This window comes from Rhinatrema bivittatum, chromosome 4 (assembly GCF_901001135.1).
Source record: "Rhinatrema bivittatum chromosome 4, aRhiBiv1.1, whole genome shotgun sequence".
In the NCBI taxonomy this organism is placed as follows: domain Eukaryota; kingdom Metazoa; phylum Chordata; class Amphibia; order Gymnophiona; family Rhinatrematidae; genus Rhinatrema; species Rhinatrema bivittatum.
In genome coordinates, this window is record NC_042618.1 from 201,312,223 (window position 1) to 201,339,715 (window position 27,493).

The window sequence follows — 27,493 nt, forward strand, 5'->3', positions numbered from 1 at the left end:
TGTATGCCGCTTTGAGCTACACAGAAAAGTAGGATAACAATATGTTAATTACACTGCTATCATTTGCTCCCTAAACCTAGGGTTTCCTCATACTTTCTCTTTAAAAAAACTGATTTATGTATTGTCTATTTTCCCGTCAAAAGTTTTTCTTCCCTTTGCACTTAAATCTTCCTCTTAACCACGATGCTATTCTGTCCTATCGCAACGAACACCTTTAATCTCTTTTCTGTCATCACTGCCCTCGGTAAAGTGTCCTCCTCTCAGCCAAGGGGAAGGGACCCTGCTTCCTCCGGAGATACTCCCCTGCCCCTGCCCCTGCCCCAGAAATGCCCCTGCGCCGCCCTTGCCCCTTTAAGCAGCGATCCGGCGAGCTGCGGAAAGCCGGAGTGACGTGCGCTGGAAATCACGTGGGAGCAGCTTCACTCCGCCGCTCCCGCCTCGTCACGCGGGCGGCCTTCCACCGCTGCCCAGGGGCGGAGGGCGCGAGGATCGCGTCGCGGTGTCTCCTGTCACTGGCAGGAGCGAGCACCTCGGCCAGGTAGCCGCGCAGCCGACGGCCCCCGGAGCCGGTGAACCGCTCGCCTTGGAGCTCCGGTTGCTACAGGAAGGCAGCGCACGCCCTCCGCTGTACGGGAGCCACCGTGCGCTCGCGGGCTGCCTGAGTTTTCACGACAGCTCCTTTCACCTTGCCCACTGCAGCCGGGGGTAAGATTTCCGTCATCTGAAGGTTTGTTCAAGCCAAAGGAATGTCATTTCTTGCGTGGTGCATATTGTTTAATTACTAAAGTGTATCTGTACGGCTCCTAATCAGACCACCAGGGAGGGCTGTTCCTTGGCATGGTTCTGAATGCAGCATTGTTGGTCTTTTTATTGTTTAATCCTGTTTGGGCACTGGTAAGGCGGAAAATAAACTGATGAGCACACGTGTAGTCCAAGGCAACACTTGGTAGCCACGTTTGGGGTGAATCCATAGTGACTTCGGAGCAGGGGGCAGAGTGACAGTGATCTGAGTCTCTTGGCAATAAGGGTCATTGGCCACTAACCACTCATCTGAAGCTAGGGGAGAGTGCTGTGGGCCTTCGGACACTGCCCTATTGTGGGAATGGTCACTCCACACTTCCGAGGGAACTGTGGTCCGAGCCCAAACTGCTTTTACAATGGTTGGGCTAGATAGGGTAGTTAACAAGGGGAGACTTAATATGTGATGTATACCTGTACAAACTGTCCATTTAAATTTGACCTCAATGGCAGTCCGTTTGAATATATTTGAATCATATAAAGAATGTGACCCATTGCTGATTCTGGTACTGTATCTGTGTGTTTCTGCTTGTTAAATAACTTTTTTTTTTTTAATGGAGAGATTTCTTTCCTCCATGTAAGTGCTTATGAAGGCTTATGGTAAGGTAGCCCCAAGCAGGACCTGGTTTTGATAGTGCTGGAAGCTCAAAGCGGCAGGAGGAAACTTTTGGTTAAAAATAAATTTAACAAATCAACCTTTAGTATTGACTGATAGAACAGCATATACTTGGGCATGCTTGCTATGCAAATCAGCAGAAGGATCTTTTCTTAACAACTAATGGCAGTTTCTGAGAGCATGAAGTGAGCAACATTTGGAAAAGTTCATGAAAATGTTTTGCGGAGAGAGAGAGAGAGCAGGAGACTGGGAAGCTAGGGAGGGATGATATTTACAGGATAAACTTATACACAATTATATATTTTGTTGTTTAGGTACTGCCAGTGGTTTTCAATTGACACCGTCGAAGCTGCCTTTTTAGGACGTGCTGAATGAATGCCACAGTTACAACTTTGACCTTCTCCATCTGATTTCAGTCTGAAGCCTGTGCGGTATTGTAGCCATAATGGAAAATAACTGGAACGTGCCAGGCTCTGAAGAGCACAGCACAGCATCATGGCCTGACACAAACAGCCGTGCAAATGTGCAGGGGTCTACTGGGCACAACAGTACAGTTATAATAGGCTCTGAAGAACACAATGCAAATGTGCCAGGGTCTAACAAGCAAAGCAGTGCAAACGTGCCAGCGTCTGAAGAGGACAACGGAAATGTGCCAGGATCTGATGGGCAAAGAGGTGCAATTACGCTGGTGTCTGAAGAGCACAATGGAAATGTGCCAGGATCTGATGGGCAAAGAGGTGCAATTACGCTGGTGTCTGAAGAGCACAATGGAAATGGGCCAGGATCTGATGGGCAAAGCAGTGCAAACGTGCCGGCGTCTGAAGAGCACAATGGAAATGGGCCAGGATCTGACGGGCAAAGCGGTGCAGACGTGCCGGCGTCTGAGGAGCGCAATGGAAATGGGCCAGGATCTGACGGGCAAAGCGGTGCAGACGTGCCGGCGTCTGAGGAGCGCAATGGAAATGGGCCAGGATCTGACGGGCAAAGCGGTGCAGACGTGCCGGCGTCTGAGGAGCGCAATGGAAATGTGCCAGGATCTGACGGGCAAAGCGGTGCACACGTGCCGGCGTCTGAGGAGCGCAATGGAAATGGGCCAGGATCTGACGGGCAAAGCGGTGCAGACGTGCCGGCGTCTGAGGAGCGCAATGGAAATGGGCCAGGATCTGACGGGCAAAGCGGTGCACATGTGCCGGCGTCTGAAGAGCGCAATGGAAATGTGCCAGGATCTGACGGGCAAAGCGGTGCAGACGTGCCGGCGTCTGAGGAGCGCAATGGAAATGGGCCAGGATCTGACGGGCAAAGCGGTGCAGACGTGCCGGCGTCTGAGGAGCGCAATGGAAATGTGCCAGGATCTGACGGGCAAAGCGGTGCAGACGTGCCAGCGTCTGAGGAGCGCAATGGAAATGGGCCAGGATCTGACGGGCAAAGCGGTGCAGACGTGCCGGCGTCTGAGGAGCACAATGGAAATGTGCCAGGATCTGACGGGCAAAGCGGTGCAAACGCGCCGGCGTCTGAAGAACGCAATGGAAATGTGCCAGGATCTGACGGGCAAAGTGGTGCAAACGCGCCGGCGTCTGAAGAACGCAATGCAAATGTGCCAGGATCTGACGGGCAAAGCGGTGCAAACGTGCCGGCGTCTGAAGAGCGCAGTGCAAATGTGTCAGGATCCTGTGGGCACAGTAATGCAAATGTGCCAGGGTCTGATGGGCAGAATGCAAATGTGCCAGGGCTTAATGGGCTTAGCAATGTGAACATGCCAGGGCCTGATGGGTGCAACAATGCAAACATTGGTCATAACATTGTGAAACCCTCCGCCCATGGAGCAGAACGTTTCAAAGTGGAAATCAAGAGGCATGCTATCACAGACGACTATAAGGTGTCAAAGCAGGTACTCGGACTGGGCATCAATGGGAAGGTCCTGGAGTGCTTCCACAGGAGGACTGGGCAGAAGTGCGCCTTAAAGGTTAGTATTTTTTCTTTTGTGAGAATTAATAAATAATTCAAAGGATCATGTAATGGGAAAACAAGAGGAAAAAGAAACAATTCATATTACAAAAACACCTAGCAAAATTAAGCATTGTGGTTTTGTTAGCATCATGTGACCATGCATCAATATTATTTAATACCTCTTAACATATGAGGCACTAGCCGATGGCAAAACAGCTTTAAAAGTGCTTAGTGGCATTACAGTGCACAATAACTGCTGAGGAATCTCAACTTGGTCACTTGAACAAGCAGTAAAAAGGATACCTTCATTTTTATTTTTTATTTTTTTTAAATGTTGAAAGCATGATCTGTGTGGCAGGGAGGGATTGGGTGCTGAAGCACAGGGCTGGCTCAAGGGCAAATAATGCCTTGTTCGAAAAGAGCTTATGGTGCGCCCCAGCTCCCAAGTGTATTCTGCCCCTTGGGAGAAAATGGTAAAAAAGTCAGAATGGGAGGAGACGGGAAAGGCCCCCTCTCCTCAGATTGACATGGATTAGCATCAGTAAGCACCTGTTATCTCTTGTCCTGACCTCAGCACTTTCCCAATTCCCTCCTCCACCACCACTACTGTGTGCTGGATTTAGAAATGTAGAAATACAAATTTTCTAGATATAGAGATGCTGCATCTACACATCAGACACTTTTTTTTTTTCATTTTCTATCAATCACATATCGCCAGCAGAATTGAGCCAAAAAAATCTCTTAACACAAATTTCAAATTTGGTCTAAATAACCAAGAAGTAGAGCATGCCCCTAGACTATGCATACCTTGGCCTGCCATTAACTTTGTCTGGCAAATTGGCTGTAAGACATTACAAGACAAACTCCTAAGGGCCTTATATGCAATAGAGAAAACCCTGGCCATTTCTAGCCACCCAGGAAAACTATTTTTGAAATCATTTGACAGCATTCATCAACAATTTTAGGAAATGAATCTTATTCAAATGATTTTCAACACTTCATAGATTACACAAAATATACCCACAGGTGTCAAGTAACTATTGGAGACAAATACAGAACAAAGATACCATAAAGCATAAATAGAAATGTGCAGGTAAAAATTTAACTGGAAATCTCAACAAGCCAGATGCTGTATACAATGCAACATTACCATTCCCCATAAAACATGAAACAATACAATAAATATAAATCATGAATCAAAATAGCAAAATCATGCAACTAAAAATAATAAATATTTAAAAACATCAGATAATTAAAAATGTTATATATTTCCCAAAATACCAATAAAATATTTAAAAACAGCAGACACATCAAATAACATTCAATAATTAAAACTAAACGGAATTTAAAAATCTCCTGTTCTCCAAACCTGAGATCTTTTGATTTCCAGTGATCCTGAGATTGTCGTGGACTGGTGGAGGTGGAGCTATAGAAACTTTATCTCTTACTTATACACTTATCTTTTTTCTCACATACTTTCATACATTCTCTTGCACACTCCCTCTCTTATACATATTTCCTCTCTCATACATATACAGGCTCTTTCTCCCTCATATACACCATCACACTTATACAGGCTCTCTTTCACACACATACATGCACTCATATGCATAGAATTTCACACACACCAATCATAATAGTAAAATTATACGAATAGAATAAATATTTCAAAACAGCTGACAAACAGGACATCATTCAATAATTAAACAAAAATTCTTTAAAAAGTTCTAAAAAACCCCAATAAAATATTTCAAAACAGCAAACACATCAAATAACAGTAAAATCTAATAATAATAATAAATCTCCCGCTCTCCATACCTGGGATCTTTTGATTTCCAGTCACCTTGAGATTGTCGTGGATTGGCTGCACAAACTTTATCTTTTCTCTCACACACACTTACACACTCTCTAATGTACGCAGGGTCTCTCTTCCTCACACACACACACACAGACTTTCATGCAAACCCTCTATCTCTCACACATACATCTGGTCATAGGCTTTTAGCTACACCACACACATTCACACATGCCCAAGGCTCTTTCACACACCTACATATTCATATATGCATACAGACTCTCTCATGCACTCACACATCCATACAGGTCCTCGCACATTTACATATAGGCTCTCACACATCCACACACTCACATATGCATATAGGCACTCTTTCATGCTCTCAATCTTGCACACGCATACACTTGCATATGCATACAGGCTTTCTTTCTCTGTCACATACATATAGGCTGTCTCGCACACTACATACATACACATGTACATAGGCTCTCTCACATCCTGTTGTCTCACACACACACATACACTTGCATATGCATTCAGGCACCCTCGCTTTCACACTCACAACACATTCATACAGGCACTCATGCTCACACACACATGCATGCTTATAGGATACAGGCTCTTGCTTTCACACACACATGCATACAGGCTGTCTCACACACATGCAGTCTCACACTCCCACACATGCATATAGGTTCTTGTACAGACAGACTTGTATACAGGCGCTCAATCACTTGCACAAACACACACTTGCATACAGGCGCTCACTCACTCGAACCAACACATACTTGCATACAGGCGCTCACTCGCTCGAACCAACACACACTTGCATACAGGTGCTCTCCCAGGCACTTTTAGCATACAGGCACTCTCAGGGCCTCCCCCTCCCAGGCCTTCTCTTTATTCAGGCCTAAAGAAAGAGGCCGCCTACTTTTTTCAGGCTGTGATGAAATGGGCTCGGTCAAGGCCCCCTGTTTCTGTGGGCCATGGACTATGCCGTGGCCCCGCCAAGCACTTTAATAATCTGGCCATCAGATCCTTGTTGGAGAGGCGGCACCATCAGATCACACTTCCGCGGTGCCCTCTCACTCATGGTGCACTGAGCGATTGCACGGGTCGAATACTCCGAGAGCCAACTATGCCAAGACATGTTCTGAACGTACAAAGACGTTCCAAGGTGTGTGCCAAAAGATTCCATTGGCTGAAAGCACAGCATGACTGGGATGTACATTAAAATCCTTTACAAAGTGGCTGTCGGAAATGAAGCATTGTGATTTGTGAGATGGCATTGTATGACTGTGCATTAAAATTGTTCCACACATTGTTCAGCACCATAATACACAAAGCAGGCCGTCTTTAATGGCCAACATCACCTCATGATTTAGCCAATATTACTGAACAAACAATTAAAAAAATAGAAGTTTTATTTTAAAAGCAAAATGTATTTTATTTTATTCTAGGACATATGAGTGCAATGTGAATTATTCTATGGGTGCTGAAGGGTTTCAGCCATTTTGTCTTGTGCCTGACGCATGAGTTAAAAACCTTTCGTGTACGTTCTACCAAGTTATCGCTGTTCTGTTGGTTGAGCAGCATGGAGGTAACATTCACAGGTGCTAGTCATTATCTAATCTTCTAGCTATAATAAGCCTCGCACACTCTTTGGCGTCTGTCAACAAGTGGGATACACTTGCACACCCCACTGTTTGCGAAGGAGCCTTTGCACATAGCTCAGCGTGTGTGTGCATACATCCAAGTTGTGCGTGTGTATGCTTTGATGCAAAACCAGCGAGCAAGGGGACTGGTGCATTGCTCATGTGCGTCCCACCCACCACTGAGGAAGCTGCACACATAGCAGACATGGGGACTGTCAGCAGCAATAGGAAACCAGAGCCACCAGGCCAGATGGAGCCAAAGTGACATGCAGTCTGGAAAAAGAGGGCCGCCAGTCTGGAGAGGGAAAGAAAGACCTATGGGTAGGAAGGGGGAAAATAGCAAAAATGCACAGATCATGTCAGCTTGGAGTGGGGAGGGATAAATGTGCTGGATTCAGGCTCGGGGGTGGCAAATATCTACGACAAAGATGATGGGAACGGAGGTAAGAGTATGCTGAGGAGGAGAAAGGAGTGCTGGGGTTGGGCTAGTGAGGGGGTGAAGAGAGTTCTGGTCTTGAGCTATGGGGAGTGGTCAGGGGGTGGGCTACGGAAGGGAAGTTTGAGTGTGCTGGGGTCAGACTGGGGAGGAGTGGAGTGAATAGGGGCCTTGGGGGGGAATTTCACAGGTATCAGCTAGTTTTAATGTAATAAATAGGGTCCTTGGGGGGAATTTCACAGGTATCAGCTAGTTTTAATGTAATAAATAGGGTCCTTGGGGGGAATTTCACAGGTATCAGCTAGTTGTAATGTAATAAGCCATTCTTGGAGGTGAGGCACATTGTACCACACTTCCTGGATCGGGGCAGATCTCTTGGCTTTGTTCTGTTCCTCACACACCTGGATGCGCAATAACTTCTGTCTTCCTGGGGCCAGCTGGTAGCTCGGTGTCTAGGCAGGCAAGATCAGGGTTTGATTCCTGACTCAGCATGTTCACAGCTCTTGGGAGAGGGAGGAATCCCAGCCATTGTGCTATGGTAAGCAGTAATGGTCAGCGACTCAGTGTGTGCACACACATTGGCTTCTGGAGGGTGTTGTGGTGCAAGGTCCCTGGGTGAACAATTATTACTGCAGTGGTTGAGGTAAAAATTGGGGAGGGGGCTGAAGGTTTATGTTGCTGCAGCTCTAGGAGGGTTCGGATCTGATAGAGCTGAAAAGCCCAAAGGAACAGGAAGAAACAGGGCCCAAAAGGGGGCGGGGGGGACCCAGTCTCCATACTTAACCCACAAAACCTGAGAGGATCCAAGATACACAGGTATCTAAAAGTAGGAAAGGCTTCCCACCTCTCCCATCACATTTAATCAGTGCTGTGATATGGGAAAATCCCCCTTAATATCAGGAACAAAAAGTTATTAGATTACATTTTTGAGGCAGTTGCAAGCATAATGTAAAGCGGATGGAAAGGCTAAAGAGGTTAGGGCTGTTCAGCTTGGAGAAGAGGTGGCTGAGGGGGGATATGATAGAGGTCTATAAAATCATGAGACGACTAGAATGGGTACATGTAACTGTTATTTACTTCTTCTAGGGGGCACTCCATGAAGTTAGCAAGTAGCACATTTAAAACAAATCAGAGAAATTATTTTTCACTCAGTGCACAATTAAGCTCTGGAATTCATTGCCAGAGGATGTGGTTAGGGCAGTTAGTGTAGCTGGGTTTAAAAAAGGTTTGGATAAGTTCCTGGAGGAGAAGTTCATAAGCTATTAATAATTTGACTTAGGGAATAGCCACTGCTATTACTGGCATTAGTAGCGTGGGATCTACTTAGTGTTTGAGTTCTTCCCAGGTACATGTAACCTGGATGGCCTCTGTTGGAAACCGGATGCTGGACCCTTGGTCTGACCCAGCATGGCATGTTCTTATTTCATATGAGGAACTCATGGTTAACAAAATCCTATTTTCATTCAGTTTTTGCACCATATTTCCTAGCTTTTATGGTAGGTGTGACACACAAACAGAATGGTAGCAAGCTTTACAGTTTTGATACTTTATAAGTATGCATATGGTTACCTCTGGGGTGGAAAATCTGGTTATGAAGTGAAGCAAGAATAATAATATTACTCAATTACAGATGGGTAAAGTGAGGTAGAGGCAGATAATGGGTCCCCCAAGGTCACATACAGAGAGTAGCAGAGCTGGGGTTAGAACTGAGGTACAGGTTGGTAAAGTCACTAGATTCACAGTGTGAATGGATGGAAGAGTAGGATGTGTAGATTCAAGTTTCAAATAACTATTGCTGTGACAGTTTTACATGCATACTTATGAGTTACGTGCTCTGCAGGCTATAGTCACTAGACCACCTTCCTCACTTGGCATCTGGTTTCAGGAATACCTCTCATCCATCAGTTTTGTTTTTTTTTTTGTTATTCATGGACTCTTGGGTGCTTTACTAACACCTTAACACACAGTAGTCATGCTGAGGGGGAATACAAGGACAGGCTGTAACAACTGGAAGTCTGCCCATGGTGCACAAAGGTAAAACCTCCTCTGTGCACCCTATTCCCCTAGCAGAAGACTTTGAACAAACTTGCCAGCAGGAAAACTGTTTTTAAAACAGATTTTTATTGTACTCATAGGTGCTACTAAAAGCCATGTGCTTTTGGAAGTCTTTCATCATCAATAGCCTATTTGGTGTACTGTATGCGAGATGCACATGGGCTGGTCATTTTAGTAAAAAAAAAAAAAAATCAAACTCTTGACTAGAAAACTAGGCACAGTGCATATGGGGAAGCATGTTGGTTTTTTTTGGTATTAGGTTATTTTTCACATGTACTGCTGAAAATTTAATTTTTTAGTCTGTTCTTCTTCATAGAAACTGTCCTTATAAAATATTATCTGTATGCCTTTCCCCTAAAACGTTTTGAATCAATCATCCAGTGTCATTCAGATTTTTTCCAAAAATTCTAGAACAGCCTGTGACCTTCCCTCCCCTGCCATCCAGCTCATGCTTTTCACATGCCCCTGACATCAACCCCCTCCCCCACATAGAATCCTATAGGGAAATGTCACAGTTCAATTGTGACCTCAGGAAGGTCAGAGCTCATTGTGATGTCAGGAATATTTTTAAAACTGCCTTGCCATTGGTCGACATCAAGCATTTCAATTAATTATTCATTAACTCTTACTTGCAGCAAAAATAGAGGGTTTCCACATAGAAATAAAAGATTTGATAGAATGAGAATTAGTGTAATAACTGTGGCATTCGATCCCTTAAGAGGAATTATCTGGAGGTTTAGAGCTTGTTCTGTCTGTCTGCAGTGAAGGAGTTCACTTAGTTTAAGGAGGACTTGGCTAAAATCAAGTCGCCTTCCCCCATATACGGCAGCCAGAAAATCTGCTCCCACTTCCATGAAGAATGCAAATAACCAGGAATAGATGGTTACAGTGGGTTCTGGTAGGATAAGACCTGCGAGACAGAGACCGCTGCCGCTTACACCCCCCTTCCCCCATACAAAATGCCTTCTCGGTTTTGGAAATAGATGATATGCCAGAAAAGGCATTTGACGTGATAACAGAGTTGAAGAAAGACAGCCACTGTACACCAGAATCTAAAGGCACTAGCAAAACATCCCATAGCAACAGAGAGCTCTTTCTGCTGGGGGATGCTTATCAAAGGCATTAACGTGGGGTACATATGGAAGGAAACAAGTCAAATGTCTTCCGGGATCCTTGGCTAGCAGGAATAGCAACCAATAGGAGCAGAAGGAAGGAATTCCGAAGTCGTCGTCATAGTCCACTTGGGAAGCAATTCCTTGCCTAGAAGCAGTCAGTGTAGTACAGGGGGAAGACTTAAGAATGTAAGGGAGCGGCTTAGCTTCCTGGCAAAGATCACAGCATTTTCACAGGTATTACCTGTTCATGGTAAGGGGGAAGAAAGCCTACGTCAAATCAGCGACTTCAGTATATGGCTCAAAACCTGGTGTAAAGAAGAGGTTTTTAGATCTCTTGGGGGCTGTTTATGGAACAAAAGAAGTCTGTCCTGTAGTGATGCCTTACATCTGTTTGTGAGAGATCTGGTGCCATGAGCCTTCATTAGCCACTATCTGGGGATTTTCCCCCTATTTTATATCCCCTCCCAGCTTACTTTGTCCAGTCATTGCAACCACCGTCCTGAGCTGAGGGTAATGCATCAGGGTCCTTCTTGGGACCCTGCAGTCTTGGGCCCTGACTCCTACCACTAGCTGTTACCAGTGTGTGAGGGAATCACAGCCACCTCCTCTTCTTTGCCTTCTACCCCCCCTGAAGAGACTGTGAACCAGGGCTTCCCAAAAGTGTCCTGGAAATCCCACAGCCAGTTGGAGACTCAGTATATGCAAACTTATCTCATGCATATTCATTATGGATATCCTGAAAACCCAACTGCCTGTGGGGTCCCCAGGACAGGTTAGGAAAGCCCTGCTCTAGCTGCCTCCCTTAAGAACCACAGTCCTACCTAAGGCCATGCACACAGATGCACACTTCCCACCGTTTCCTAAGTCATACCCTTTCCAATGCACACCCACACACTATTCCCCCCATATGCATCCTCCACCCCTCTCCCCCCCCCCCCCCCCCACACACACACACACATACAGTAACAAGTGGAAACATCATGCTGAGGCAATGCATGTACTCAATATGTAACGTACGAACCCCCATCATCCATCTATTGCAAATCTATGTTGGAAAGGAATCACAAAGCAGACTTTCCTTATTTGTTCTAGTAAACTCCAGGTGAGCTCTTGCCAACAATCTGTTCTTAATTGGGTCTGTTTGGTAGAGTGCATAGAACTATTAGTAATCAACTGGTCTTAAAATGTGTAGAATCAACAATGAGCCTTGAAAGTGGGTGTTATGACCACAATTGTAATATGACGATTATTACATTTACAGTTTTGTAAATAAAGCTACAATTCCTCAGAGAGGCTGGCTGGGTTGGTGTAGCATGTTAGTGGTAGTGGGGTCAAAAATCAAACAAAATAGCCCAAATACCTCGGAAATCTGAGGAAAAACTGTCCAAATAATCACACAAAACATAGCCTCAGTAGAACAAAATTTTTCCTTTAAATAGGTAAAGTTTGTAGGACCTTCATGACTTCAGTTTGCAATAATCACAAACTGTATAGACCTCTGGTCCACTTTATTATTTTTTATTTTCCAGACTCACTTTGGAGTAACAATTTTTATGAAATGTTTTTTTCAATTTATTTAAAAAGTCATGAAAGTCCCCGGGGCAAGATAGATCATCTCCAGTCCGTACACTTACGGACTGGACATTTAAGTTAAGTGTTTGATATCAAAATGCTTTCTTTCTGTCTGAAACAATAGGAGATGATCTATCTTGCCCCAGGGACTTTCATGACTTTTTAAATTGAAAAAAAACATTTCATAAAAATTGTTACTCCAAAGTGAGTCTGGAAAATAAAAAATAATAAAGTGGACCAGTGGTAGTGAGGTACCATCCAGAAATACCATGGGAACTAGGAGACCAGATTTTCGGGCAGTGGCCGTGCTGGCGGTGGTGGCTGTTTTTAAATTATGCAAAGCTTTGTGGTTAGATATAGGAAGAAAGGAGTGCCGACTGAACTAAATAGATCTTAATTGCTCATCTACCCAAGATAGTTTTGTCATTTTTCTCCTTTGTGTTGTACAGTCTTCAGTAAGGAAAGAAATGTTACAGGTGGTCATGCCCTATGGCTGCCAGCTGGGATATATTCTTACAGTGTGGAGAGACTGAATTAGACACTTGGTCATTTTATGTTATCTAATCCGTACTATAGCTATACACACATTTCTATACCAAAAAGGAAAATAGGCATCATAAAATGTTCTCAATTCCTTGCTTTGTTATTTTTAGATGCTTTTCTTGGGGAATATATGGTTCAAAATCTGCAAACAATGTTTCTGTGTATTCCAGTCTCTGAGAATGTGGCATCTTCTGTCACAGTGGGGTGGCTTTTTGTGGAATTCCTCGCTGAAGGAGCATCTCTTCAGGTGGGACCCAAAGATGGGAAGGGGTAAGGTTCTGGTATTAACATTGCCACCCCCCCTTCCCTCCGGATAGGCTGATCCAGTCTTCATTTTACCCCCTTTGCAGAGAATAAAAACTTCCAAGTCCATAGATACAGGGTGGGAAAACGAGGACTGGATCAGTCTGGGAGGAAGGGAAGAATAGAGCCAATTGGAAATCCTATCTGGTCTACTACTGCTACAACTACTTCTTATTTCTGTAGTGCCACTACACGTACTCGGCGCTGCACAGATACTTATAGGACAGTGAGGGGCAAACTACGGTCCGCGGACCAAATCCGTCCCTTAACAATTTTTAATCTGGCTCGCCTATCACTTGGACACTCTCCATTATGTGCGGCCCCCCGATGCTGCGACCTGTCTACCCGTCGTCATCAAAGGCAAAGCTATCTCCCTTGATGCTTGAGCAGGAAAGTCAGAGCATCTGCATGTGGTCAACGAAGAGAGACCCCGTTCCTGAGGGCTGGTGGGGTTCCCATGCCCTGCCAGCAAGAAGAGATGCCATTGGTTGGCACTGGTTCCTGCCAGTAAGGAGAGACTTCGGCAAAGCCGAAGTAGAAGAGAGATGCAGCGGTGCTGTCCACTGGAGCTCAGGCCGGCGAGGCTGAAAATGGAGAGACGTGGCAGTGGCGTCCGGCGGGGGCCGAAGGAGGAGAAGAGAGACCGGGTGGTGGACCGCCGCTTCGACCCAAGCCAGCGGGACTGAAAAATGAGCAGAGGTACAATTGTGTGTTTGGGAGCCTGCTTGTGCGCCTGCCTGTGAGAGAGAGCTTACAATCTCAGGGTGACTGGAAATGAAAAGTTTCCGGGTATGGAGAGGGGGGTACCTTTTTTTTTTTTTTATACTGATTAGTTTTATTTACTGGGTGTTTAATATGTTTGCTGTTTTGAAACATTTGCTTGATTTGGGAGAAATGTATAAAGTTTGGGTTTTTTTTATCATTATTCTTCTTAATTATTAGGTGGTGGTCTATTTGCCATCTGTTTTGAAATATGCTTTTTATTAGTATGGTTTCCTCACTGTTTTGATTGATTTATATTTCCTGACTTTCATTTATTGCACTGTGTATGTCTGGCTTTTTTTGTCTGCACCCAATTAGTTGTAATTTATGGCCTGCATTTGTGACTGAGGTTAGGTTGTCTGCTAGCTAGGAAAATGCCTTGTACCTGTTGGGTTGAAGGTTTTTCTGATTTTGGTAGAGGCTGGGGATCATGATTGAAGGGGCTCCCTGAGTGATAAAAATGATGGCGCTTAAGCCTGCTGGATACTGAAATGCCCGCAGCAAGTGCTGGGGATTTGATTGCTGTGTTGAGGACCTACTGTGCCCTGCCCTGCCGTGCCACGGCCTCCAGCCCTTGTTGCACTTGATAACTTGTGATGTGGCCCCAGTACAAAAAAAGCTTGCCCACCCTTGTTACAGGAGACCGTCCGTGCTCCATGGAACTTAAAATGTAGTCAACCGGTGACATAAATGGGTCACCTAATCTGCCACAGCAACCCTCAGAGCCATCTGGAAAATTCGGCCCCTGTCCCCCAAAGCCATGTTTAGGGACTCCCAGAGCCCCGCAGCTGTACAGCTACCCCAGCTCACAGCAGTGTAAAAGAAAAAAAAAGACCGTTACCATCCGGTGGGGAGGCAATTGGGATGTGACTGGCTGATCTGATGTCATTTGAACACTTATAGCTAAGGGTCTGTAATAAAGGGAGAGGGGTGGGCTTGGGCTGGCTTTTTTACCTATCATATTTGACAGGCACTTTCACTGGCATATAATATATTTTGATTATGAGTTGTATTTATGATATTGTTATACTTTTATTTATCTGTTTGTAAAACACTTGGGGCATTTCCATTAGGTTCAATAAGGTGAGATACAAGTCCAAATAGAACTAGATTACTCTATTTTTTTTATTAACTGCAATATCAATAAAGGGTCTCAAGGCAATTTTGGAGGCAAATATGACCTGAGAATGCGAATGGGGTGAAAAGAAAGACCTGCACCCACTACAGCATGAACACTTTTGGTATAAAATTTGGCTGGAGTACAAGGGTGACTTGGTTTTTTTTTTTATTAGCTTACCCTGTTCTCTGTAACCCGTTCATCCTTTCTTCTGTGCACTGGTTTTGCATTCTTCTTCTATTCATCAGGGAAACATCTGGTGAGAGGCAGAGCAAGGTTACTAGCAACTGACTCCTGAGCTAAATTGCTTAAATCAAAACCTCTGTAGCTTCAAATTCTGGTTCTGGCAGAGTTTTTTGGTTACACCCAGAGAATGAAATTCCGTCAATTTTCAACCTGCCCTGGAGCCAGGGGTGTGTGATGGTAACACTCACCCAGGTTAAAAAGATCCCCTGTGCATTGTCCCTAATTCAGGCGCATGAAGCTAAGGGCAGAATTGCTACAAGTGTCAGCAGTGCCATAAAGAGAGAAGTATTTAAATTTATTGCAGGGGGAGGGGGAATAAAGTCATAGGACCAGGAACCAATGCAATGGGCCTTCAGGTTTAGGCTTTTGGTGCTGTTGTTTTTGTGTTTGCATAATTTTAGTAGTAAGGTCCAGGCTTCGAGACATGGTACTACAGTTTCTCAATAATCAGGTGACGGCAGCACAGACAGAATTAAATCTCGGTACTTCTGCTGTCGGTTTCAACAAATCAAATTGTTAAGATCTCTCTCTCTTCTCCTTCCGATTTGTGTTTCATTCCTGAAGAGATAACAGTATTATGAGTCCTTGAAAATTCCACCTGCCCTCCCTTTTCCAGTGCCACGCATTGGAGTAAATCAGGGAGCTGCCGCTGTTGGTGATCATCAGAACCTTGCACAGGCATCACATTGATGTAGCTAAGGAAGGAACATTTGCATGGGATAGAAATATAAACTAGAGAAGAGAGCCAGGGCCCGCTGGCACAGTGGCAGTGCTGTGCACAGCCTTGCGGGTGGGACCTGAGTTCGGTTGCTAGCCCAGGTCTTCCCGAGCCAGCTGGCAATGGGGATACCGCTGAGGCCTTTTGGAAGACGTCATAAGTCGTTGGGCCAACTGTGACTCCTGGTGGCCAAGCTGCATAGTTCTGGAAGGAGCCCTGGTGCGTGGCCCCTGCCCAAGGATACTAGCTGCAGTTCCTGAACTAAAGTAAGCTGGGAGGGGATATTAAATGCGGGGAAAAAATCCCTTGTAGTTAGAAGTGAAGGCTCACGGCACCGGTTCCCAGCCCTGCTTGTGGCCAAATTAGAAGCCAGAAGGAGCAGAAGGAAATTGCTGAATAAAAAAAAAAAAAACCCCCAAAAAATATAAAGCATAAGCATTCTCCTTTGTTCGCAAAATATTTATGAAGACAGAATTAAAATATGACTACAAATAAAGGAGACCTATGCTTAAGACCCAAACAGGATGCATTGCAGCCCAGAAATGGGCAAGTTAATACTTTGAACATCCCACCCGTACTGCTGGTTTTTGCACCCTGGCTGGTATTTTTGTCTCTCTGTGATTCCTGCTAACTAACCTCAAGTCACTTCCTTTATCAGACCTATTTATTTCTTAACTTGCATGGCAAAGGGTTTCATCACTCTAGTGCTGCTGTTCTCCCTGGGCAGTGCTCTGACCTTTGCAGCTGGGCAGAGAGCAGCCAGCGCACAGAAATACAGTACTGGGGTGCTTTAAAAAAAAAAATCTTTTTATGCTACTCTGGGTCCCTGAGGCCTGCTAAAATGCATGTTTCTGCAGAGGCAGGAACATATAAGCGTGCGTTGGTTTTGCTTTAAAATTTCCAATCAGTAAAATAAGAACCTTTTGTTTCTTCCTTGACCTGCATGCCTTTTTCTGGTCCAGTCACTCAGTATTTTGTTATTGCAGTAATCCTCGCTGTATTTTCTTCTCCTTGCCAATTTTTTGAGACACCATGGGGCAAAAAGTACACATTGGTTATTTTCAGGTGTGTTGATTCTGAAGTATCTGAAATTAGCTAAAGTGTCTTGGTGAGGTGTAAACTGCGCAAAAGGGATGTGCCGGTGACTAAATGAACGAGTGCAGGCTTTCTCCTGAAACCTCCAAGAAGAGGGAGAAAGAAAACAAAAGCCTGTAGTGCAGTGTTTTTCCCCCAACCAGCATGCCATAGCACACCGTGTGTGCCTTCAGAACTTATCAGGTGTGCCATGGAAAAATCTCCACTGCCTCATGCTCTCATCCAGGCCAGCCACGTTGTAGCAGCCACAGACACGGCTGGTGGCTCTTAAGCGCGTAGAGACTTCCTTTTGAGAACATGTGGAGTCATGTATGCCTCTTCTTCCTAGCTACGTGAGACCTAGGGTGTGTTAATAGGCAGCATGCAGGGCACAGATAGCTGAACAAAATGTTTGTGCAGCACACACAAACACAGCACTTCCTCTTGAGCCTCCACCTTTTGAGTCTTTCCTTCTAATTCAAAGGATGAGTGAGCTAAGAAAGTATGCACTGAGCATTGGATGTAACTGGGGACTTTCATTTTTGCTTCAAACCCATTTTCACCCATAAATTTCCGGATTTTTACAAAGCTGAAAATTTTGGTTTCAACTGATTTTCACCCTAATTGGCAGGCGTCGGGAATGGGGCAGCTGCAGGGGCCGTGGCAACAGGGACAGCAAAATCAAAGCCTTTGGTCTGGCGCAACCCCATGTCCCATGGCGACTGCTGCAACTGGGCCTCTCCCCGATCTCTATCACTCACAGTTCTGGCCTTGCAGCGCCTCTGTCCCTTTTTCAGCTGCCGGCACCTGAATGACATCATCAGGTGCCGACAGCTATGGAGCAGAAAGAGACCTGAGGCCTTGCAAGGCTGTGATTCTTTAGGCGACGGGTGATGGCATTGCGGTAGTGCCGGGGGTGGGGGTGACTGAGAGAGAGAGCATGATATAGGTGAGGGGCTTGTTGGAGGGGGGGTGAAGAGGTTGTAGGAGTAGAAGTGAAAGTGGGTAGGGGGTTCAGAGTGAAGGAATGAGGGGGATTGTGGAAGTGAGAATGAGGGTAGGGGAAAGGGAAGTTCAGGTTGGGGAGAGGATGGATGGAGCAGGGGATAAGAGCAAATGGGTGTGGGTTTAGGGGGGAAAGAGGGTGGTCTGAAAGAGGAGAGGTGGGATGCTGAAGGGGGGCTGAGAGCAGGAAGAAAGAAGGGGCTGAGAAGGGAGGCCTGGTCATTGTTTTTGTTGGGAGGCCTTCCTTCTCCCCCTTCCTACTACTCCACCCCCTCACTCTTCTCACTCCTGCCGCCACTCCTATCTGTACCCATACTCTCCACGAGAAAAACAACAAAGGCTCCGTAGGCCCAACATAGTACCGTAAATTATGTTGAGGCCGCAAAGCCTTCATTGTTTGTTTTTCTTGGGGACAGACCTCTCTTCTTTTTTTTTCTCCTGCGTCCCCTTCCTCTTTCTCTTTGGCATCTCACCTCTCTCCCTATCCAGCTTCTCCTTGCTCTCTTTTTATCTTCCTCTTTAGCACCCTGCATCTCTCCACCTCCCTCCCCCATCTCGCTTTTCTGTCCCCCAAACTAAGCTCCGATTATTCACCTGGAAAAATTAGTACATTTTTTCAACTGATTTTATCCTGCTTTTATTCTTGTGAAAATAAACCCTGATATTTTCCCAGGAAAAATAAATAAAATAAAATCCGAAAATGAAGGTCCCTAGCTGCAACTCATTCTGAGTGTTGGTAGTGGAGGAGCTCTGGCAGCCACATGTGCGAGCCAAGGTCACTGACCTAGCCGGCTGCCTGCATCCATCGACTTCTCCCTTCTCCTGTACTTGTACATAGAGAGAGCTCTTCCATTGTGACAGATTCATGTGGTTCTCCACCTCTCCTCTCAGTTTTAAAATCTGGAAGTAAAGACTGGGGGTGCTTTTGGTATTTCCCTAACTCTTTCAGTCATAGGAGTTCTCTCCTTATTCGCACTGCCTGCTCAGTCAAATTTGGCATGCCACAAATGTTTAATGTAAGTGTGCCTTGGGTTTGAAAAGGTTGGGAAACATTGCTGTAGTGTCAGCTCACAGGCCTCAGCAAGGTCATCTTCTCTACTTTTCTGGTTTACCCTGATACAATCATCACCAGAAACTGTGCATTTGTTGAATGCACCAGAAAACTGCTAAAGGTCACTGAGAAGATAGCTTTGGGTTCGTTTCATATGGATCTCACCCTGGTCCTTAGGACTTGCCTAGCCAGTCCGGTTTTCAGGGTCTCCACAGCGAATATGAATGAGAGAGATTTGCCTACGCTGCCTCCATTGTATTCAGCCATCTCTCATGCATATACTGCATGTGGATATTCTGAAAACCAGCTGACCAAGCCAGATCCTGAGGACCAGGTTGACAACCACCGTTTTAAGCCATATCTGCAAAATATATTCCTTGGAATTCCTTTTTGTCTCTGCTCAGTAGAAAGGGATTGCCCAACCTAGTCCAACCTAGGATCTGCCTGATGATAGGAGGCAGGATAACAGTTTGAGCTTTACAATCCAGCTGGCCTTTAACTGTGGTCCCTCCGGCTATGCCTCTGCCTCCTTCTTCTGTTCCGGGGCTGCTTGCTCCAGGACTCCGAGAAGAACTGGACCGGCTGGTTCAGGAGGCCATTGACAAGGCGATGCATCGACTCCAAGTTCCTTCGCCACCAACACCGGTACCGATCGTGGAACCGACCACTGACCCGTTACTGAGATGGTGTCTCACACAGGAGCTTCTTCATACTATTTACCCAGGTATTAAGGCTGATTGTTGATGCTCAGGTGGTGGTGTGGAGCCCTTGAACCATATTTGGTGGGAGTGTGTCCTAGTCCAGAAATATTGGGATTTGATACTACAGTGGATGCAGGATATTGTTAATATTACAATCCTCAAAGACCCTAAGGTTTTTCTTTTAGGCATACTGGTGGCTAATATTTGTATGAGTTTACAAATTATACTAGGAGTGCATTAGCAGTTTGGTGGAAGATTCCGTCAACTCAAGTCTGTATGTTGTAGATCAATACCTGAGGACAGTCTATTACTTGAAGCTGACTGCGACCAAGAATAATGCTTTGCCAAGATTTGAAAATATTTGGCTTCCATATCAACAGTGGCATGAGTTACATAATTGATATATTTTGAGAGACATTGCCCTTTTATCTTTTTATAAAACCCAATATCTCAAATGATCATCTATGAAGGTTCCCAACTCAAATATAAATTCAATATAACTGAACCTCGTGTATAATTCTCATAAATTTCACTGCAGTGTGTCCATCTACAAAATTCTTTTAAATTATATAAAGTGAAAAGTGGTGGTTTCATACGCTCTTTCAGCAGGAACCATCCAGGTTATCCCGTCCTTTGAATCTAATCATTAACACACCAACCTTCCACCTCTTTTTTTTTTATGTTGTTTATTTATTTATTTATAACTTTTTATATACAGAGGTTCAATTAACAGGATTAATTATCACTTCGGTTTACATTGTAACTTGCGAAACAACAATGACAAAGTCTTGTCTTACATTTAACAAGTTAGAAAAGAACCTGGATAACAAAACTAGGGTAATAGAGAACAGTCAAACAGTGCAGACTAAGACCATGGTGGAAAGTAGAGTTTATGAGAAAGCTTGTTCAAATAACAGTCTTAAGTCTTTTCTTGAAGGAGAGAGGACATTGTTCCAGCCTAAGGTCAGGAGGGAGCAGATTCCATTGTTTGGGACCCGAAGCGGAGAGAGCTCTTTTTCTGAAGGATGACTTGATGATAGGTGTTTGAAGTGTGCCTCTCTGGGCTAGTCTTAGAGGACGAGAGGAGGCGTGGAGTTGTAGTGGTATTGTAAGGTCCAGAGGAGTGATGTTGTGTATGGCCTTGTGAGTGACTGTTAATAGCTTGTTTAGTATTCTAAACTTAATTGGGAGCCAATGTAATTTATTTAAAATATTTATTTATTTATTTATTTAAAATTTTTATATACCGACATTCATCCAGGATATCACATCGGTTTACAGTGTAACACAAACAAACGCCAGGCATGGCGCTTTACATTGAACAAATAAAACAAGTTAACAAATGAATAAATGAGGGTGTGAATAACAAGGGGAAATTTGCATTAAATAATCAACGAGGTTTGTAAATATATACATATGTACAAAAGGAAGACACTAAGAGATAAGCAATTTAGAAGTGCTAGGAGGAGAGGGGGGAGTGGCGAGCAGAGGGAAGGGAACGAGGTGAGGGGGGAGAAAAAGTGTATGAGGTGAGGGGGGGAGAAAAAGGTAGGAGAAGGGCGAAGTGAGGGGATAGAGGGCCAGAAGAGGGGGGCAGAGGAGAGGAATGGTGGGCAGAGGAGAGGAAGGGAGAAATTACGTGTATGCCTAGGAGTAATATGGTCCCTCTTGTTTGATTTTGTGAGAATCCTTGCAGTTGCATTCTGAAGCAACTGTAGGGGCTTGAGTGAGATGTCTGGCAGGCCGTGCAGAAGTGCATTGCAATAGTCAATTTTGGAGAATATGATAGATTGTAAGACTGATCTGAAATCGTAGAAATGGAGGAGGGCTCTAAGCCTTTTTAGAACTTGGAGTTTAAAGTAACACTCCTTTACCGTGTTGTTAATGAAGCCTGTGAGGGTCATTTGGCTTCTGACCTTGGGTGAGAATGCAGGGAACATTGGATGTTGAGGGTTGTTTAGCGGAAAGTTACCATCTTGTGTGATTAGTAGGAGCTCTGTCTTGTCGGCGTTGAGTAATAGGTTGAGCTTTGAGAGGAGGTTATTAATGTGGGTGAAACAGTTTTTCCAATGGAGAATAGTTTTTTGCAGCGATTCGTTGATCGGTATCAGAATTTGTACATCGTCCGCATAGAGGTAATGTGTAAGTTTGAGCTCGGATAGAAGTTTGCAAAGCGGGAGAAGATAGATATTAAAAAGAGTCGGGGATAACGATGATCCTTGTGGAACTCCTAGGGTAGAGATGAAAGGCGGGGATTCTTTGCTGTTAATTTTGACTTTATAATGCCTATTCTGCAGGAAGGAAATGAACCAGTTTAGGACAGTATTTTTGATGCCGATATCGGAGAGCCTTTCAATGAGACACTGGTGGTTCACTGTGTCTAAGGCGGCCGATAGGTCTAGGAGGATAAGCAGGCAGGGCTGTTTAATTTCTAGGTTCATGAGGATTTTGTCTGAAAGAGAAATGAGTAGGGATTCTGTATTTCTGGCTTTACGAAAACCGAGTTGTGCAGGAGAGAGGATATTGTTGTTGTCCAGGAAATCGGAAAGTTGTTTGTTGACTACTCTTTTATATCAAATGCTGTGAAATTTATAAATTATCAAAGTGCACTTATAACGTGACGTGTTTAATTCCTTCAGTATAAAATGTGCCCTTCAGTATAAAATGTGCCTAAACACATCAAGATCGCCCAAACCATTACTTAACTGCGATTAAATGGCATCTTTCTCCAATGCTTCATTGAACCCAATGAATGGCACATTTTAAATTGAAGGAATTAAACACGTCACGTTATAAGTGCACTTTGATAATTCTATAAATTTCCCAGCATTTGATATAACATAAAAAAAGAGGTGGAAGGTTGGTGTGTTAATGATTAGATTCAAAGGACGGGATAACCTGGATGGTTCCTGCCGTAAGAGCATTTGAAACCACCACTTTTCACTTTATATAATTTAAGAGAACTTTATCTTTTTATGGCATACTTTTTTTTTCTTTTTAATTAGGATTTGAGTATTCTTGTACTTCACTTTATACTGTAGCTGGGTGGTGTTTGGGAAGGGTTAGAGCAGCTGGGATATACTGAATATTATGGAGTTACACTTTAAATGTTTTTGATCACATAATTAAAACTAAATTGGAAAAAAAAAAGAGTTCAGATGTAATATTCAAAACCTCAAAAGTTATGAGGTAGGTGGGGGCTAGTGCCAGTAGAAATGCACTTGGGAGGTAGTGCCATACGTGACAGTGAATTGGTACCATGTTGGGTCTTTGTGCCTTAAATTCACCTTGATTATTATAGACGTATCCCTGGTCTCCTGCAATACCATGGTAAGTGCGAAAGTATCTGAATCTTGTTGTGGAATTTCCCAGTCTGAAAGGAATCCCTACAGAATCACAGGAAAACCCAAAAGGAAGATGGTTGACCATTCTCACCGTGCATATCTCTCATCTCCTCATATGGAAATATTCCATATTAGGCTTCCCCAGGAAAAGGATTTTTTAGGCATTCAATACAATGAAATCCTCAGCTCAGTGTGCAGTGGCAGTCAAGAAAGCAAACAATGTTAGGAATTATTAGGAAACAAATGGAGAATAAAACAAAGAATATCATAAAATTCCTGCATTGCTCCATGGTGCGACCATATCTAGAGTACTGTGTCCAATTCTGATCGCCAGATCTCAAAAAAGATATAGTGGAACTGGAAAAGGTTCAGAGAAGGGCAACCAAAATGATAAAGGGAATGGAACAGTTCCTCTATGAGAAAAGGCTAAAGAGGTTAAGGTATTTCAGCTTGGAGAAGAGATGGCTGAGGGGAGATATGATAGAGCACTATAAAATAATGAATGGAATGGGTAAATGTGAATCAGTTCAAAAAATAAAAAGACTAGGGGACAATTCCTGAAGTAACACATTTAAAATAAACTGGAGAAATTACTTTTTACTCAATGAACAATTAAGCTCTGGAATGCAGTGCTAGAGGATGTGTTAAGGGATGCTACTAAACCAGGGTTTAGAAAAGGTTTGGACAAGTTCCTGGAGAAAAAGTCTATAAACAATTATTAACTAGGTAGACTTGAGGAAAGCCACTGTTTTATCACTGGGTTTAAGCAACATGGAATAGATCTACTGTTTGGGATTCTACCAGGTACTTGTAACCCGGATTGCCCACTATGGTGAACAAGATACTGGGCTTGATGGACTCCTGGTCTGACCCAGAAGGGCAGATCTTATGTTCTTAGTCTAGTGCAATGATTTTCAAACCTGGAGTCATGATGCAATACTGGGTTGCAAACTCCCAGTATCACCACTGCTTCTCTAATCTGTCTCGGGTTGAATTTTTCAATATGTTTAAGCTACTCTGTGTTTGTGCTTGGCTCTCAGTAAACTTAAAAGCCGCTCAATGTAGAGTAAAATCCTAAAAGCAGTGCAAGTGTACTGATACCATGTGGTTAGTATAGGAGCAGCTTCTATACTAAAGGGAGTAGTGGGAACTGGAGTATTTTAGAGGTTCAGAGCAAGATCAGGAGTGGGGCTCCAGAGGACCTGATGAGGGAAGAAAGAATGCTGGGGATATGTAAATGGGGAGCTGCTTAAGAGACAATGGTGGGCACAGGATAGGATGGTGGTGAGAGAGATTATAGCATGGCATACTTCTAGAAATGCTATAGAAATTAGTAGTAGACGTAGAGTAGGAGGGCTTAGTTTTTTTCTTCTACTGAAAAAATCTTGAAACACTGCACCAATGATTTTCTTGACCCAGTATTTGGCCAGCCTGTTTTTCAGATTATACACAGTGAATATCCATGAGATTTATTTGCAGAAAGTGTAGGTAGTGCATGAAAACATCACTTGCATATTCATATCTTGAAAACATTACTGACCATGTGGTTCTTGTGAAGTGGGTTGAGAAACATTGCTCCCGTGGTTGGAGCATGCCCAGATTTAGGCATAGGCAACTTCCTAGGGTGCCAGGTTGTCTTTTTTTTTTTTTTTTTTTTTAATAACTTTTTTTTTATTTTCCAGTTTTCTTTAAACATCAACATAATCAAACAACAAATAGCCATGATACAGCACACCCCATATTTTTTTTACAACAGCTTGAGCATCCTGATTTGCTGTTTTAAAATTGTATATCCTCCGTTCACACCACGTCATAACCTTTCCAAAATGTATCCCCCCTTTAAGCGTTCAAATCTGCTTTCCGCCATGTCCAAGAAGGACCTAAGCCATCTTAATATCTATGCATCTGGTCCTGCAGCATCTAGGACAGTTTTTCCATGACAGCTATCTCAGCCATCTTACTTTTCCAGTCGCGCAGGTCAGGAGTATATTTCCAACGATGGGCAATTGTCAAACGTACTGCATGGAGAAGATGACCAACCAACTTCCTACAGCCCATCATCAAGCTACTCATACATCAGCATTAGACGCCCACTGGCATGTGTACCAGAGATTGGCACTTAAAGAAATCTATTCTGGCACATGGGTGATGCCTGTAAAGCAGATGCAGCATGAAAATGGTTGTTCATTCCCTTTTGCTCTTATTTTTGCGTCTGCACATCTCATGGTGCTCACAGGATCAGGGCTAAAATTTCATTGCCGGCACTGATATGGGAGCGCCAACACATTTTACAGGTTACCATAGACATTGGATTATTGTCACGTGAAGAAGGCTGGCACAGAGAAAGAAATAGGAACAGAACCTTAGAAAAAGACACAAGAAGGGCAACAGAGGCACAATAATAGAGACAAGACAGTAGAGAACAACACAAAAAAGGAGAAAAAAAATACAGTGATAGGAGAAGGAGTTGCATGGCTCCCTCATGATAATAAAGAGCTGTAAAGACTGTTTTACATTCATTTAAAGAAAACCTCCTTGCTTCTCTGGCTTGTGTTTAAGCTCCTTGGGCTCATTTTACTAGCTAGCTCTTCAGAGCGTAATTTTGTAAAAGCCCGCATAAGAAAGTCGGCAAATATCGATATTTTTTTTTTAAAAAAAGCATATTTTGCACTTTGAAAGTTATTCCACAAAACCTGCTTGCGCACAATTACACCTCCAAATTTGTGTGCGCAGGACATTTGAGCAAATTTACATGCCTGCTTTTGAAAGTCTAAACGTATGCGCGTAAACCCCTCCCCAGCTCCATCCCAGAAAGTTAACAATTGTGCAATACATACAGCGGCCTATACACGTGGAAGCTTACCTGCAATTCTATAATGAGCCATTTCCACGGGTAAAGCACTTTTACTCGTGGAAAAAAAAAAAACATTTTCAAAAATTACCTTTCCTGTGTTTGCTTTTAAAGTCATTTCTTGCTTTATATTTCCGCACTCGGCCTTCGAATGGGCTGTGCGACCAGTGTCCTAAAGCGCATTAACGTTGGCCGTTATCGGGTTACTTATACACTTCCCTAAGGTTTTTTTTTGTGTTAACAGGACTGTGCTCACTTTTTGCCTGTTTTAATGTGCATTATTTTTCTGCGCACGAAGAGCTAATGAACTGTGATGCATCTCATTAGCGTAGGAGTTTGCATTCAAACGATCACAAGCTAACCCACGTTAAAAAAAAACAAAAAACAAAAACCAACCTGTTAATGAGGATAGGCTGGATTGTGCACGCTAATGGTTCTTTTAACATGTTGGTAGCCTTTAGTACATTGGCTTCTTCACAAGTTCATGGAACAGTGTGTGATTAGAGGAGGAGCCAAGGGCACCCACAGAAAGTTCTTCAAAGGAGGGGAGGGGGACATAGAAAAAAAAATCATAAATGGCTACAAAAACAATGAGTCGTTATAATCTGGGGGTGGGGGGTGCAAATGCCTACGTGGCAGCCCGGTCACGACCACATGCGACGGTCCCTGGTTCATTTCTCAGGTCAGGTATTCCACGTCCCGAATGGGCCAGGGTTGGGGGGGGATGATCCGGAGTCAGCGTTCACAGCCCCTGAGGGCTGAGGGAGTCCTATCATCGTACACCCGATTAAAAACGAAGAACCAGCTTTAGTGGCCAGGATTGCAAGGTGCTCAGTAAGGAGTCCTCCTGCATGCGCCCCCCCCCCCCCAGCTGAAGATTCTTGCTGCAGTGACTGGACCATAGTAAGTTGGAAGGGGATATTAAACGGGTAATTGCGGAGGAAGGATCGTGACACCAGATCCCCAGCCCTGCTTTCGATTTGGAGCAGGAAGCCCACAGCCCCAGGGGGAGGAGTCTGCGTGGGTTTCCCCTCCCGGTTCTGAGCGCGCACCGCGTTCCGTGCGGTTTCTCCGAGACCCGAGCTGGGGCTGTTCTGAGAGATCTCCAGCTCCCGCCACAGGCTGGGTAACGGAGCGGCCGGTTTCAGTGTGGTTTACTGTGTTTCATATAAACTGTAGCTCCAAAGCATTATATGCATGCAAACAGACAGAGGGGAGAGAGTGTAGCCACCTCCAGGCAGGAAACCCAAGCAGCAGTAGCAGTTATTTAATTGACAAGATGAATGTGCTGCTGTTTGTGTCCATCAGCACTGCGTGTAAGCATTTTAATATTAGTATGGTACTGTTTGCAAACTTTGCTTTCAGTCACTTTTGCTCGTTCAAAGGCAAGGCTGGCTGCCATAGCAACAGGGTTGTTAATTGCCAATGAAGTCATGACTGAACAAAGAAATATTTTTTTTGCCTGGTTCTTTTGCTGCTGTAATTTCTCAGCTGTGACCAGAGACCATCGTTCAGAGTCCCAGCTGCGCTGCTGAATTCCTAGCCTTTGCTTTATAATAGCTCCCGTGTTATACTGGAGGGGAACTGAAATCAGCCGCAGTGAGAATTAAGCGCAGAATAAAAGGAACATAGGACCGGAAGAGACCTCTTAAGCTCATCTTGTTTCATCCCTGCCCCCGGACAGCATTACCAAAATCCTGTCCTGGTGACCTCCTCAACCAGTTGGGATTTCTGGATATCCCCAGTGAATTATGCAGGAGATAAATTTTGCCTCCATGGGAGATGAAGT

General features: G+C 44.2%; 1 protein-coding gene across 1 annotated transcript in view; it reads left to right on the forward strand.

Annotated features, from left to right (window-relative positions):
* The first annotated feature begins 402 nt into the window (after positions 1 to 402).
* Positions 403 to 27,493, forward strand: part of MAPKAPK3 (MAPK activated protein kinase 3) — a 99,847-nt gene continuing 72,756 nt past the window's right edge. Inside the window, exons 1-2 of the mRNA XM_029599540.1 lie at positions 403 to 727; positions 1,729 to 3,377. Coding sequence (XP_029455400.1) covers positions 1,860 to 3,377 — 1,518 coding nt within the window. The 5' untranslated portion in view covers positions 403 to 727; positions 1,729 to 1,859. The remainder of the gene's footprint in view (positions 728 to 1,728; positions 3,378 to 27,493) is intronic.